Genomic DNA, 14,897 nt, shown 5'->3' on the forward strand with positions numbered 1-14,897 from the left:
TGATTCTTGTTGATAAATGATATCTATGCTATGGTCTGTAAGATTCAGTCTAATTATTTTGTTTTTGTAAGAAGGTAAGGGAATAATGTGGCCCATGAGCTTGCTTACTTTTTGTTGTGGGTTGAAGAATGGATTTGGGATTCTGACTTCTCTGCATGTTTAAAGCTTAGTTCTGTCCTCTAGGACTTTCCTGTGGAAAAAAATCTAAGGTTTGTGTGTGTTGTTAGATTTGCGAAACCAAGCGCAAAGGAAAATAATGAGATTGATTTTAAGCCTTACTGTTTGTTACCATCTCTGGTCTCCCTGAAAATCTTATTAGAACTGACCAAAGCAAAGTTTTAAGCTTCAAGTATGTCCTCTTACTTCAATCATTAAATCTCAAAAAAGGTGAAATTTTTATAAGTACCTTAGCTCTGCATGCTGGTTATGCAAATTAATGGATTTGCACGAGTCACCTTGATATGCAAGTCTTGGTTGTGCTGTACATTGTTCCCAACATGATCCAACAAGGTAGGCAAGCACTACACTGCAGATGATATATGCAAGTCTTGGGTGTGCTGTACTGATTTTGCTCTTCGTTTGAAATCTGTTTATACATCAAATAATCAAAGTACAATCAAGATAAGTTAATTAAAAGGCATAACCGCATAAGTGAGAAATAACATGATTTTATTTATATATTTGGGATCTTCACATATAACGTCTCTTCCAATCCCACTTCCCAGCTAATTATCTATATTAATTATGCCCAGATTATCGATTATTTCATACTAGTCCGAAATTCATTGTTATATGCTGCTCCCTGTAAGTCCATCATGATCCTATACAAGCGCTAAACACGAGTGGAAACGAAATGATTAAGCTAAATGATGAGTTAGTGCAAAAGCATTATATGTTTGAACAAATTGAATTAACTTAAAAGGAAAGTTAGGAAACCAGATCATATAATATCATGCTTGCTAGAGCTCCTGTAGACAAACGGAATATTAACAACTAATCAGCTATGAATTCAAGAGCGGTTTAACCCATGGAATTAAAACTCTCCCGTTCCGTTACAGAACGGCCGTTCTGTAACGGATTTTGGATTTGCCGTTCCGCGAAATCCCGTTACGGAACGCCATAATAAAATTCACGTACTTCTCGCCGCGTTGTCCGTTCCGTAACGCGAACTCGCCGCGTTAGAACGATTTTATCCCCGTTACATCCGTTCTTTTCAAACATTGGCCAATTTTTTTTTATGATTTAATTATATCGTTGAGGAAACATGATATTCTATTAGATTTGATTATATTAATGCTTCATAAACTAAAAAAATGCAAATAAGGTTAAAACATATTAATGTGAATTTTTTTAAAAAAATTCACGCCGCGTCGGCCGCGAAACGTTCTATTTCGCCGTTACAAGCCGTTCCCGCGACAACGCGACCGTTCCCGCGAACGCGACCGCGACCGCGTTTTTTTTCCATGGTTTAACCCATACCTTCACATTGACTCATATTGATAATCATCTTTCATTTAACCTCTCTTAATGAAAAATAATGAACTTACTTCTTATACTATTTCATTATTTCTTAAGACTAAAAATATCCAATAACAGATATTAAAAAAAAGAGAGAGAAGAACTGGATGAAAAAACACCAAGTATATCAAAAGAACTAAAATAAAATTGTTGGTTATTTAAGACCGGTAATTTCGCACTTTTTTTTTAGGGGTAATAAATTGCTGCTATGTTTAGTAAATCATGCATCAATTAAAATATAAACTTGAAGAACGCAAATTAGAGAAAATTGTGTATCCATTTGTATATTAACTTTCATTTACAGATCAAAATTTTGTACAATAGTTAACTTTTGTACGTTCTAGTTACTAAGGACATTAAGAAGAGTTGATCTAGTCTTAACCAAATGCCTAAATAAGCATTCTAAGACTTCATCAATTTCCTGAATTTCTGACTCCAATTTGACTAATTGTGACATATCAACATTTGCTGTCTTTTTATGACAGATCGACTCCAAAGTAGCATCAACTGCATCAAATTCACTGATGGATGCTGTTGTTTCCTTCTCAGATTTCTGGCTGATGAGTTTTGAGAAAGACCAACTACTTTTTTGTGATCCACCAATGTAGGATAGCATTGACTTGAAAACTTCGACTGTCATCGCTTGCACTTCATTAAGGACATTGGCCTCGTTAGTGTTGTCGACTTCCTTGATGTCTTTCAAGCACTTCTTGATGATCTTCTTCGATGTTTTTCGTGTTTTAATGTATTCAGTGACTTCATTGGTAATGTTAAGTTCACCGCTACACCTTCTTCTGAGCACTGATTGAATGTCTTGGAGGCGTTCCCTTGACTGTACCAAAACATCCCTTGATGTGCTACAAATGTCGAGAAGTCTTAAGATCCATCCACACCATGCTCAAGCATTCAGTTTGAGATACGTTTTTCTGATTAAGAGGCAGTGAAGAAACTCCTCAACCACTTGATAAATTTTAAGGTCGGTAAGTTTGTTTGTTACTGATGAAGTAGAGGCAGCTTGAGATGACCTCAATCTGACAAACTTTCATCCAACTGATCAACAATTGGGTGAGAGTTTGAGGGGAAACTGTAAGAACGAGTGTGGTAAGATGCCATTTTAAAGTTTTTCTTTAGTTCTAAAAAGAAGTTTAAGATACAACAGGTTTTGGTTTGATGACTTTCTCATCTTTCTCTGCCTCTATATATACAAAACTAACAAAAAGCAGAAGGAATCTTAGACTAAATGAAGATAACATGGTCTTTCCTGGGCTTGCTCGACATTGTCTCTTCTTACCCAACTTGCCAACTAATTTTTTTTATTCCTACTGTATACAAATTGAGGAAAAAATATGAAGAATATAATGTTCTATAAAACTAATACTATAATTAATTACATGATGTTGGCTTATTAAAAAAAAAGTAATCCTTTCAAATGCTTTCTTTTTTTTTTTGGTAAAACCATTCAAATGTTTGTTCAGTGTTTTTTAACACCCAACTTGACAGATAATGTGTTTCCTGTATCTCCTATTGCCAGTGAAAATCATGTGGTGATCTTAAATTTTAATACAGAATATTGTATCATGATCCTCAAAATATGCTGTACATGAATACTGGCAATGACGAGTACTGAATAAAAGAAAAAGATTGTCATTCGAAAATCATAAATTGATTTGTTAGTTAAGCCTACTGATAGATGGTGTAATTCACATCGTGTGCAGCGCTTAATTAGGATCATGACAGATATACAGGAAGCAGCCATATCAATCACTTAGTTTGTTGTTGGTTGCCCAGTTGGGTTGGAAGAGACAATATTCCGTGGAACTTGAATAGAAAATGCAATCATGTTATCTCTTACTTATTATAAGATTCCTTCTGTCTTTCTAATGACTTTTATATATAACAGACAGGAAGAAGAGCAAAGTCATCAGACCAAGAGATCTTAGCTTGTATCTTGAACTTATCTGCCTTTTCTTGACAAATAAACTAAATCAGAACTGAACAGGCTTCTTACCTCACCCATTGATCGAGTTTCCCATCAATAGCCCACCGGCAATAAGTTTGATCAACACTGCAGATTGAAGTTTTCTCAAGCCGCCTGCCTGCCTCTACCTGTACATCACTAACCCAAAAACTCGCCAAGCTTGAAGGTTGTATTTCTCTGTAGATTAGTTGCTTCAACTTCCGCTTAATCAACAAGTCATATCCGAAAATATACACTCCAAATGGGTCAAGGAGGTCTTAGATGGATCCCTAAGGCTTCTCGATATTTGAGCACATCAAGGGATGTATTGGTAAATCAAACGAAAACCCTATAGGACATGCAATCAGTGTTACGCAGAAGCCGCAGCGATGAACTTAACATTACAAGTGAAGTTGCTCAATATCTAAACACCCGAAAAGTGCCAAGAAGATTTCCAAATAGTGCTTGAAGACTGTGACCGAAACCGATCATGCAAAAAGGACACACCATTGAAAGCATGTTAGAAGATGTAAAGCCGGTAACCCTTGATATCTTCAAGTCTGCGTTGCCTTCCATTGGAGGTACAAAAGTGGAATCGCAAAAAAATAAATGGTCTCTGGTAAACAAATTAATGCACCAGGGTGGTGACAAGGAAGTTATGAGCTATGACGGCAAGCAGTGAATTTAATGCTGTTGATGCCACTCTTGATTCAGTTATCTGCCTTACGAGCAAACATGGTGTAGATATGCTACAAGTAGAGAATATGAGGAGCCACATGATGAGACTTAAGTGTGAAATTCAAGTTCTTGATGAAGCTTTAGACTCCTTGTTTAGGCATTTGGTTAAAAGAAGAGTCTCTCTTCTCAACATTCTTAGTAGCTAAGACAATAATCCTTATGATGGAGGTGCCTGTCTCTGCTTAAGCAATCCTTACACCCATCATGAACTACCATTCGCACACCATAAATACCCAACACTGGGAATAACACTAGATTATATGTTGGTTTTTCTCCTGCTTAATCTTCAATATGTGAAGTAGTCCATAACACACGTGCGATTTTCTCTTCACCAACTTTAGGTTTGTGTGTGAGTCCTCGCCTTTTCGTGGATGTGGACTGCTGGGGCCATGAAAAAATGGGTTGACTATTCTGTAAAGTCAGTGTTGAACTATGCCTTGAATTAATTATATGGAGCTAAAATTAACCAAGCACGACGTCTCGTTGACTGGTCAGCAAGTCGGGGTCCAGGGGTGAAGGGGGAATGGGAGCTTTGCCACCAGCCCACCAAAGCTTTTTAGTGTATGTTATTTAGTATATCGAGTTTGTTTTAGTTTCGAATTTAGGCCCATCTGTTTAGGTTAATTAATAGGATACCATATATAAACCCTATAATTAAAATCTGCCTCCATATTCTGTAATATGTACTATGTACTCTCTCTCCTAAACCTAATAACAAATCAGTTCTCCGTGCTGTGTGGACGTAGCTAACAATCTAACACATTGTTAGTGAACCACGTTAAATCCTTGTGCCAATTGTTCTTTAATTTCTTTTATTTATTGCGTTCGTTCTAACAGTCGGCATATTATTTGAATTTTGGTTTTAAACAATGTGATGCAGTGGTGGGTATTCCGTAAATCAGCATATGATTTGGTTTTTTATGCTAACCATTGTGATGAAGCTGCTGCCACTATTAATGGAGCTCATACTGTGTGGAACAAAAATTTTATTCACGTGGTGTTCTTCTACGCACTGAGGTTTTCTTTTGGCATGTGTGTTCTAATGCCCTCCCAAGTCCCAACCAAGCTTGCCTTCATGTTCGAATGAAGATTGAAGGCTATTGATAAGGGGAGTGATATTTGTGGTTATGTAGAGGAATATGTGCTATGGTGTCCTTTTGCTGGAGACATGTGGGAGTTACGTAATCAAGCAAAAATGCAAAGTTCACTGGCCCTAATTCTATGGACTGGGCTCACAGATGCTCGGTGAATACATATGAAGGTGCTGTAACTGAACTTTTGGACTAGTGTTAGGTCATTTGGGGGATCCAAAATGGCTGGCTTTCTGAGTCAGAGAATGAAGAGACTTTGGAGTCCATCTCATATATCGGGAAGCTGCTGGGTGAGTTGCAGGGCTCGAGCACGTATTGTCAGCACAGATGGTAACCCTTCACCTGCTGGTTTTATTTAGCTCAATGCTTATGTAGAGGAATATGTGCTATGCTATTAAGGAGCGTCCTTTTGCTCGAGACGTGGGAGTTGAGTAATCTAGCAAGAGTTGCGGAGTTTACTGGCCCTAATTCTACGGAGTGGGCTGACAGATGCTCGGTGAATACATATGAAGGTTGTTGTGATGAACTGACATCACTAGGACAGATTAGAGAAGAAGATTAAGAAGTAAAATGGACTTGATTGATAGTTCTCTTGAAAAACAGTAAAACAAGTTGATAATTACAAGCTTTCGAGAGGCTTGTTCTCTCCCATTGAACTCTTAAAAGTTCACCCAAAATATCTCATATTCAACCTCCTTTCTCTCTCCCTATTCCATTCTATTTATAGAATATTACTCCTAACTCCTAGCTTATTCTTCAAGCTACTACTAAAATCTAACTAATTATTATAATACCAAAAGTACCCCTCTCCCTAGGTTGATTCATTACAGTTGTGTAGCTGAATTTTTGGACTAGTGTTAGGTCATTTGGGGGATCAAAAATGGCTGGCTTTCTCAGTCAGAGAATGAAGAGGCTTTGGAGTCCATCTCATATATCGGGAAGCTGCTGGGTGAGTTGCAGGAGTCTGCTGACAAGCACAGTTGGTAACCCCTCACCTGCTGGTTTTATTTAGCTCAATGGTGATACGGGGCTGCTGGGAGATGTGGGCACTGGTTTCAATGTTGTGGCTTGGAGGGAAGATGGCTTGTGCCGCTTTTGTGCTTTGATTCAGGTGGCTGGCAGCTGGGAGGTGGCAGACACGGACACTGAGACTATATGGAGGGGGATGGCTTTTGCTCTGGATGCAGGGCTTCGAGTAAGCTCTTTGCAACTGATTCTTGCTGATATATGATATCTATGCTATGGTATGTAAGATTCAGTCTAATTCTTTTATTTTTGTAAGAAGGTAAGGGAATAATGTGGCCCATGAGCTTGCTTACTGTTTGTCTTGGGTTGAAGATTGGAAATTTTGGGATTCTGACTTCCCTACATGTTTAAAGCTTACTTCTGTCCTCTAGGACTTTCCTGTGGAAAAAAATCTAAGGTTTGTGTGTGTTGTTAGATTATAGCGAAACCAAGCGCAAAGGAAAATAATGAGATTGATTTTAAGCCTTACTGTTAGTTACCATCTCCGGTCTCCCTGAAAATCTTATTAGAACTGACCAAAGCAAAGTTTTAAGCTTCAAGTATATCCTCTTACTTCAATCATTAAATCTCGAAAAAGGTGAAATTTTTATAAGTACCTTAGCTCTGCATGCTGGTTATGCTAAATCACCTTCATATGCAAGTCTTGGTTGTGCTGTACATTGTTCCCAACATGAACCAACAAGGTAGGCAAGCACTACACTGCAGATGATATATGCAAGTCTTGGGTGTGCTGTCCTGATTTTTTCTCTTCGTTTGAAATCTGTTTATATATCAAATAATCAAAGTACAATCAAGATAAGTTAATTAAAAGGCATAAGTGAGAAATAACATGATTTTATTTATATATTTGGGATCTTCACATATAACGTCTTTTCCAATCCCACTTCCCAGCTAATTATCTATATTAATTATGCCCAGATTATCGATTATTTCATACTAGTTCGAAATTCATTGTTATATGCTGCTCCCTGTAAGTCCATCATGATCCTATACAAGCGCTAAACACGAGTGGAAACGAAACGATTAAGCTAAATGATGAGTTAGTGCAAAAGCATTATATATTTAAACAAATTGAATTAACTAAAAAGGAAAGGTAGGAAACCAGATCCTATAATATCATGCTTGCTAGAGCTCCTGTAGACAAACGGAATACTAACAACTAATCAGCTATGAATTCAAGAGCGGTTTCAACCCATACCTTCACATTGACTCATATTGATAATCACCTTTCATTTAACCTCTCTTAATGAAAAATAATGATCTTACTTCTTATACTATTTCATTATTTGTTAAAATTATAAAAATCTCCAATAACAGATATTAAAAAAAAAAGAGAGAGAAGAACTGGATGAAAAAAAAACCAAGTATACCGAAAGAAATAAAATAAAATTGCTGGTTATTTAAGGGCGGTAATTTCGCACTTTTATTTAGGGGTAATAAATTGCTGCTATGTTTAGTAAATCATGCATCAATTAAAATATAAACTTGAAGAACGCAAATTAGAGAAAATTGTGTATCCATTTGTATATTGACTTTCATTTACAGATCAAAATTTTGTACAATAGTTAACTTTTGTACGTTCTAGTTACTAAGGACATTAAGAAGAGTTGATCTAGTCTTAACCAAATGCCTAAATAAGCATTCTAAGACTTCATCAATTTCTTGAATTTCTGACTCCAATTTGACTAATTGTGACATATCAACATTTGCTGTCTTTTTATGACAGATCAACTCCAACGTAGCATCAACAGCTTCAAATGCACTGATGGATGCTGTTGTTTCCTTCTCAGATTTATGGCTGATGAGTTTTGAGAAAGACCAACTACTTTTTTGTGATCCACCAATGTAAGATAGCATTGACTTGAAAACTTCAACTGTCATCGCTTGCACTTCATTAAGGACATTGGCCTCGTTAGTGTTGTCGACTTCCTTGATGTCTTTCAAGCACTTCTTGATGATCTTCTTGGATGTTTTTCGTGTTTTAATGTATTCAGCGACTTCATTGGTAATGTTAAGTTCACCGCTACACCTTCTTCTTAGCACTGATTGAATATCTTGGAGGCGTTCCCTTAATTGTACCAAAACATCCCTTGATGTGCTACAAATGTTGAGAAGTCTTAAAGATCCATCCAACACCTGCTCAACGCATTCAGTTTGAGATACGTTTTTCTGATTAAGAGGAAGTTGAAGAAACTCCTCAACGCACTTGTATAAATCTTTAAGGTCTGTAAGTTTGTTTGTTACTGATGAAGTAGAGGCAGCTTGAGATGACCTCAATCTGCACAAACTTTCATCCAACTGATCAACAATTGGGTGAGAGTTTGAGGGGAAACTGTAAGAACGAGTGTGGTAAGATGCCATTTTAAAGTTTTTCTTTTAGTTTGTCTGAAGGCAAAGAAGTGTAAGATACAACAGGTTTTGGTTTGATGACTTTCTCATCTTTCTCTGCCTCTATATATACAAAACTAACAAAAAACAGAAGGAATCTTAGACTAAATGAAGAAAACATGGTCTTTCCTAGGCTTGCTCGACATTGTCTCTTCTTACCCAACTTGCCAACTATTTTTTTTCATTCCTACTGTATACAAATTGAGGAAAAAATATGAAGAATATAATGTTCTATAACAACTAATACTATAATTAATTACATGATGTTGGCTTATTAAAAAAAATAATCCTTTCAAATGCTTTCTTTTTTTTTTTGGTAAAACCATTCAAATGTTTGTTCAGTGTTTTTTTAAACCCAACTTGACAGCTAATGTGTTTCCTGTATCTCGGTATTGCAGTGAAAATCATGTGGTGATCTTAAATTTTAACACAGAATATTGTATCATGATCCTCAAAATATGCTGTACTGAATAAATTATTTATTTTTGCCATTCGAAAATCATAAATTGATTTGTTAGTTAAGCCTACTGATAGATGGTGTAATTATACTCGTGTGCAGCGCTTAATTAGAATCATGACAGATATACAGGAAATAGCATATAACATCACTAGTGTTGTTATTGGTTGCCCAGTTGGGTTGGAAGAGACAATATCCGTGGAAGAGCTTGATAGAAAATGCAATCATGTTATCTATTACTTATTATAAGATTCCTTCTGTTTTTCTAATGACTTGTATATATAAACAGACAAAGAAGAAAGAGCAAAGTCATCAGACCAAGACTTAGCTTGTATCTTGAACTTATCTCCCTTTTCTTTGACAAACTAAACTCAGATCAGAACAGAAAGTGGCTTCTTACCTCACCCATTGATTGAGTTTCCCATCAATAACTCATCCGGCAATAAGTTTGATCAACACTATGCAGATTGAAGTCTTCTCAAGCTGCCTGCCTGCCTCTACCTGTTCATCACTGACCCAAAAACTTGCCAACCTTGAAGTTTGTGTTTCTCTGTAGATGAGTTGCTTCACCTTCCGCTTAATCAACAAGCCATATCCGAAAATCTATACTCCAAATGGGTCAAGGTTGTCTTAGATGGATCCCTAAGGCTTCTCGATATTGGAGCACATCAAGGGATGCATTGGTAAATCAAAGGAACGCCTATAGGACATGCAATCAGTGCTACGAAGAAGCCACAGCGATGAACTTAACGTTACAAGTGAAGTTGCTCAATATCTAAACACCCGAAAAAGTGCCAAGAAGATTTTCAAATAGTGCTTGAAGACCGTGACCAAAACCGATCATGCAAAAAGGATACACCATTGAAAGCATGTTAGAGGATGTAAAGCCAGTAACCCTTGATATCTTCAAGTCTGTGTTGTCCTCCATTGGAGGTGCAAAGGTGGAATCGCAGAAAAGTAAATGGTGTCTGGTAAACAAATTAATGCACCAGGGTGGTGACAAGGAAGTTATGAGCTAGACGGCAAGCAGTGAACTTAATGCTGTTGATGCCACTCTTGATTTAGTTATCTGCCTTACGAGCAAATATGGTGTAGATATGCTACAAGTAGAGAATATGAGGAGCCACATGATGAGACTAAAATCTGAAATTCAAGTTCCTTATGAAGCTTTAAACTCCTTGTGTAGGCATTTGGTTAAAAGAAGAGTATATAATCCTTATGATGGAGGTGCCTGCCTCTGCTTATGCTATCCTTACACCCATCATGAACTACCATTCGCACACCATATAATACCCAACACTAGGAATAACACTAGACTATATGTTGGTTATTCTCCTGCTTATTGTTCGATATGTGAACTAGTCTATAACACACGTGCGATTTTCTCTACAAAATTTAGGTTTGTGTGTGTGAGTCCTCGCCTTTTCGTGGATGTGGATTGGTGGGACCATGAAAAAGTGGCTTGAGTATTCTATAAAGTCAGTGTTCTATGCCTTGAATAAATTATCAGGCGCTAGCCGCTAAGATTAACCAAGCACGGCGTCTCGCTGACTGGTCAGCAAGTCGGGGTCCAGGGGTGAAACGCCTTGGTAGGGGCGTGGAGGCGTTGTCCCCAAAGCTTTTCAGGGTTTATTGTTTAGTTATCGAGTTTGTTTTAGTTTCAGATTTAGACCCATCTGTTTAGATTAATTAATAGGGTACTATATATAAACCCTGTAATTAACTTCTGCCTCCATATTCTGTAATCTACTCTCTCTCCTAAACCTAATAACAAACCTAATTTAATTTCCGCGCGGAAATTGAACGGGCGAGGGCTCGGGGTAAAATCCCTTATGTGATCAGTTCTGCGTGATGTGTGGACGTAGCTAACAACCTAACACATTGTTAGTGAACCACGTTAAATCCTTGTGCCAATTGTTCTTTAATTTCTTTTTTTATTGCATTCGTTATAACAGTCATCATATTATTTGAATTTTGGTGCTAAACAATGTGATGCAGTGGTGGGTATTCCATAAATCAGCATATGATTTGATTTTTTATGCTAACCAGTCTAATGAAGCTGCTGCCAGTACGAATGGAGCTCATATTGTGTGGAACAAAAATATTATCCACGTGGTGTTCTTCTACGCACTGAGGTTTTCTTTTGGCATGCGTGTTTCAATACCCTCCCAAGTCCTAACCAAGCTTGCCTTCATGTCCGAATGAAGATTGAAGGCTATTGATAAGGAGAGTGATATTTGTGGTTATGTAGAGGAATATGTGCTATGCTATTAAGGAGTTGAGTAATCTAGCAAGAGTTGTGGAGTTTACCGGCTCTAATTCTATGGAGTGGGCTGACAGATGCTCGGTGAATGCATATGAAGGTGCTGTAGCTGAATTTTTGGACTAGTGTTAGGTCATTTGGGGGATCAAAAATGGCTGGCTTTCTGTGTCAGAGAATAAAGAGGCTTTGGAGTCCATCTCATATATCAGGAAGCTGTTGGGTGAGTTGCAGGGGTCTGCTCGAGCAAGTATTGTCCTTCGAGGGCTCCCTCACTTCTTGGAAAGCAGTAGCAACAGGATCAATAAATCCAATTCTTTTCTTTAGGATCGAGAAATCAAATTCTTTTCTCTCTCGAAAACGTTAAAATGCGCATTTAATAATCCATACAATATTTTCAAATGGCTCATGGGATACCGGTGGTGAACTAGAGAAGTAGGCAGCCTTCGGGGGGGACTGTGCTGAATCCATCCCAAGCCACTAGTGGGCCTCATGATGCCAATTCCCAGGATTTATCAATTCATCACTGCAACCACTGCGGTGTTCAACAGTCACTTACGATATTCTTCCACCTGGCTTGAGGAAATGACCTGACTTCCGGGGCACAGTTGGTAACCCCTCACCTGGTTTTATTTAGCTCAATGGTTATGTAGAGAATATGTGGTATGCTATTAAGGAGTGTCCTTTTGCTCGAGACGTGTGGGAGTTGAGTAATCTAGCAAGAGTTGCAGGGTCAACTGGCCCTAATTCTATGGAGTGGGCTGACAGATGCTCGGTGAATACATATTAAGGTGTTGTAGCTGCATTTTTGGACTAGTGTTAGGTCATTTGGGGGATCAAAAATGTCAGAGAATGAAGAGGCTTTGGAGTCCATCTCATATATCGGGAAGCCGCTGGATGAGTTGCAGGGGTCTGCTCGATCAAGTATTGTCCGCACAGTTGGTAACGCCTCACCTGCTGGTTTTATTTAGCTCAATGGTTATGTAGAGGAATATGTACTATGCTACTCCCTCTGTTTCCTAAAGATCTTCCTTCTTTCCGTTTAAGGGTGTTTCCAAAAGATCTTCCCTCTTTTGCTTTATTCCTTATTTGGCAAAACAAATTTCCCTATTTACCCTCTCATGTCACTATCATATGGTCCACCATTACATTATTAATACAATTTTACTCCCTTTCTCTCTCCTACTTTAACCCCTTTTTATTTGTTTATTTACCTTAACCCCTTTCTCTCTCCTACTTTACTCACACCATGCCCACACAACTTGATTTTCCTTGGTATCTGTAGGAACAGTAAGTGGGAAGATCTTTAGGAAACGGAGGGAGTATTAAAGAGTGTCATTTTGCTCGACGTGTGGGAGTTGAGTAATCTACCAAGAGTTGCGGAGTTTACTGGCCCTAATTCTATGGAGTGGGCTGTCAGATGCTCGGTGAATACTTATGAAGGTGCTGTCGCTGAATTTTTGGACTAGTGTTAGGTCATTTGGGGGATCAAAAATGCCTGGCTTTCTGAGACATAGAATGAAGAGGCTTTGGAGTCCATCTCATATATCGGGAAGCTGTTGGGTGAGTTACAGGGGTCTGCTCGAGCAAGCTGGTTTTATATAGCTCAATGATGATACGGGGCTGCTGGGAGATGTGGGCACTGGTTTCAATATTGTGGCTTGGAGGGAAGATGACTTGTGCTGCTTTTGTGCTTTGGTTCAGGTGGGTGGCTTCTGGGAGGTGGCAGACACGGGCAATGAGACTATCTGGAGGGGGATGAGTTTTGCTCTAGATGCAGGGCTTCGTTCCATAACCATCAATAGTGACTGTCAAGTGGTCGTTAATAGTATTTCTCTAGGGATAAACGTGTAAGCTCTTTGCAACTGATTCTTGCTGATAAATGATATCTATGCTATGGTATGTAAGATTCAGTCTAATTCTTTTGTTTTTGTAAGAAGGTAAGGGAATAATGTGGCCCATGAGCTTGCTTACTGTTTGTCTTGGGTTGAAGATTGGAAATTTTAGGATTCTGACTTCTCTGCATGTTTAAAGCTTAGTTCTGTCCAGCACTTTCCTGTGGAAAAAAATCTAAGGTTTGTGTGTGTTGTTAGATTATAGCGAAACCAAGCGCAAAGGAAAATAATGAGATTGATTTTAAGCCTTACTCTTAGTTACCATAGAACTGACCAAAGCAAAGTTTTAAGCTTCAAGCACTACAAAAATTAGAGCATTATAGAAACAAATTATGGCAACAAAAATTTGAATTGTTGATAGATAGCAACATATATTATTTTTTTGTTACCTATTATAAAAGTGATGTTTTTTACTCTAATTTTTCAACAAATAACAACATATTTTTGATTTGTTGCTATTGGAAACTAGTTGTTTTAATATTTGTTGCTAGATAGCATCGTATTTTCAATTTGTTGTCATATAACAACAAACTACGACAACAAATATTTGGTTTGTTGTCATTAGAAACAATTAATTTTACTATTTGTTGTTAGATGGCATCATATTTGCGATTTGTTGTCATTTAACAACAAATTACGACAACCAATTGTGGCTCTGTTGACATTAGGAACAATTAATTTTACTAACTGTTACTAGATGGCATCATATTTCCAATTTGTTGCCGTTTAGCAACAAATTACCAAAACCAATATTTCATTCGTTGATCACATTAGAAACAATTAATGTTATGATTTGTTGATAGATGACATCATATTTTCATTATGTTGCTATTTAGAAACAAATATGGAAATAGATATTCGATTTGTTATCATTGGAAACAATATATTTTATTATTTGTTGCTGAAATAACATCAGTTTTTCCTAAAAATGTGTCCCACATAGAAGAAAGATTAGCCAAACTACCGCTTTATATATCAAAAAAATTCATACACTATTATCAATTTCTATTAGTATCAGTATGTAAATATCATTCAGAATTGTAAGTGGACTGACTCTCCTTCTCTTTATTGATTTGCTTAAATGTATTTATCAAATTATCAAACAATTAAGAAAAAATATAAGGTTAACCCACGTTGTATGAAGAGTGCATTAGTCAAAGTGTAACTCTATAACAATCAAAAATTTGTTGTTTTTTTTTTAGCAACCAATATCAATAATTTGTTACTAATGTCTAGCAACAAAATATTAATAATTTGTTGCGATAAGTCGCAACAATCATTTTTTAACTCGTTACTAGAGTTGGCAACAAATTCGCCAAATATAGAAACTAACATGGCAACAATATTTCAATAGATGCTATGTAGCAACGAAAATGTTTCAGATTTTGTAGCTAAAATCATATGGAAACAAGCCTTTTAGCAACAACTATTTTTTGTTTCCAATTTGTTGCTAACGCGAGTTAGCAACAAATTTCTTATGAATATCAACAATTTTTTACTGTTGCTAAATTGATTTATTTTTGTAGTGAAGTATGTCCTCTTACTTCAATCATTAAATCTCAAAAAA

At 37.1% G+C, this 14,897-nt stretch overlaps 1 protein-coding gene and 1 long non-coding RNA gene across 4 annotated transcripts in view; both read right to left on the minus strand.

Annotated features, from left to right (window-relative positions):
* LOC104891708 (uncharacterized) overlaps positions 1-14,897 on the minus strand; it is a 32,458-nt gene that overhangs the window by 5,664 nt on the left and 11,897 nt on the right. For all 3 annotated transcript variants that reach the window (XR_007273139.1, XR_007273138.1, XR_007273137.1), the window contains 2 exons: positions 6,927-7,090; positions 407-586 (listed from right to left, as the gene is read on the minus strand). This is a non-coding gene — a long non-coding RNA (uncharacterized LOC104891708). The remainder of the gene's footprint in view (positions 1-406; positions 587-6,926; positions 7,091-14,897) is intronic.
* Positions 7,785-14,883, minus strand: LOC125491560 (uncharacterized). The gene is made up of 2 exons (XM_048642553.2): positions 9,576-14,883; positions 7,785-8,628 (listed from the first exon to the last, which is right to left on the minus strand). Exons 1-2 carry the CDS (start codon positions 9,582-9,584, stop codon positions 7,912-7,914), a joined length of 726 nt encoding a protein of 241 aa, XP_048498510.1. The 5' UTR covers positions 9,585-14,883; the 3' UTR covers positions 7,785-7,911.

The sequence above is a fragment of the Beta vulgaris genome, chromosome 4 (genome assembly GCF_026745355.1).
Source record: "Beta vulgaris subsp. vulgaris cultivar EL10 chromosome 4, EL10.2, whole genome shotgun sequence".
NCBI classification, from domain to species: Eukaryota; Viridiplantae; Streptophyta; class Magnoliopsida; order Caryophyllales; family Amaranthaceae; genus Beta; species Beta vulgaris.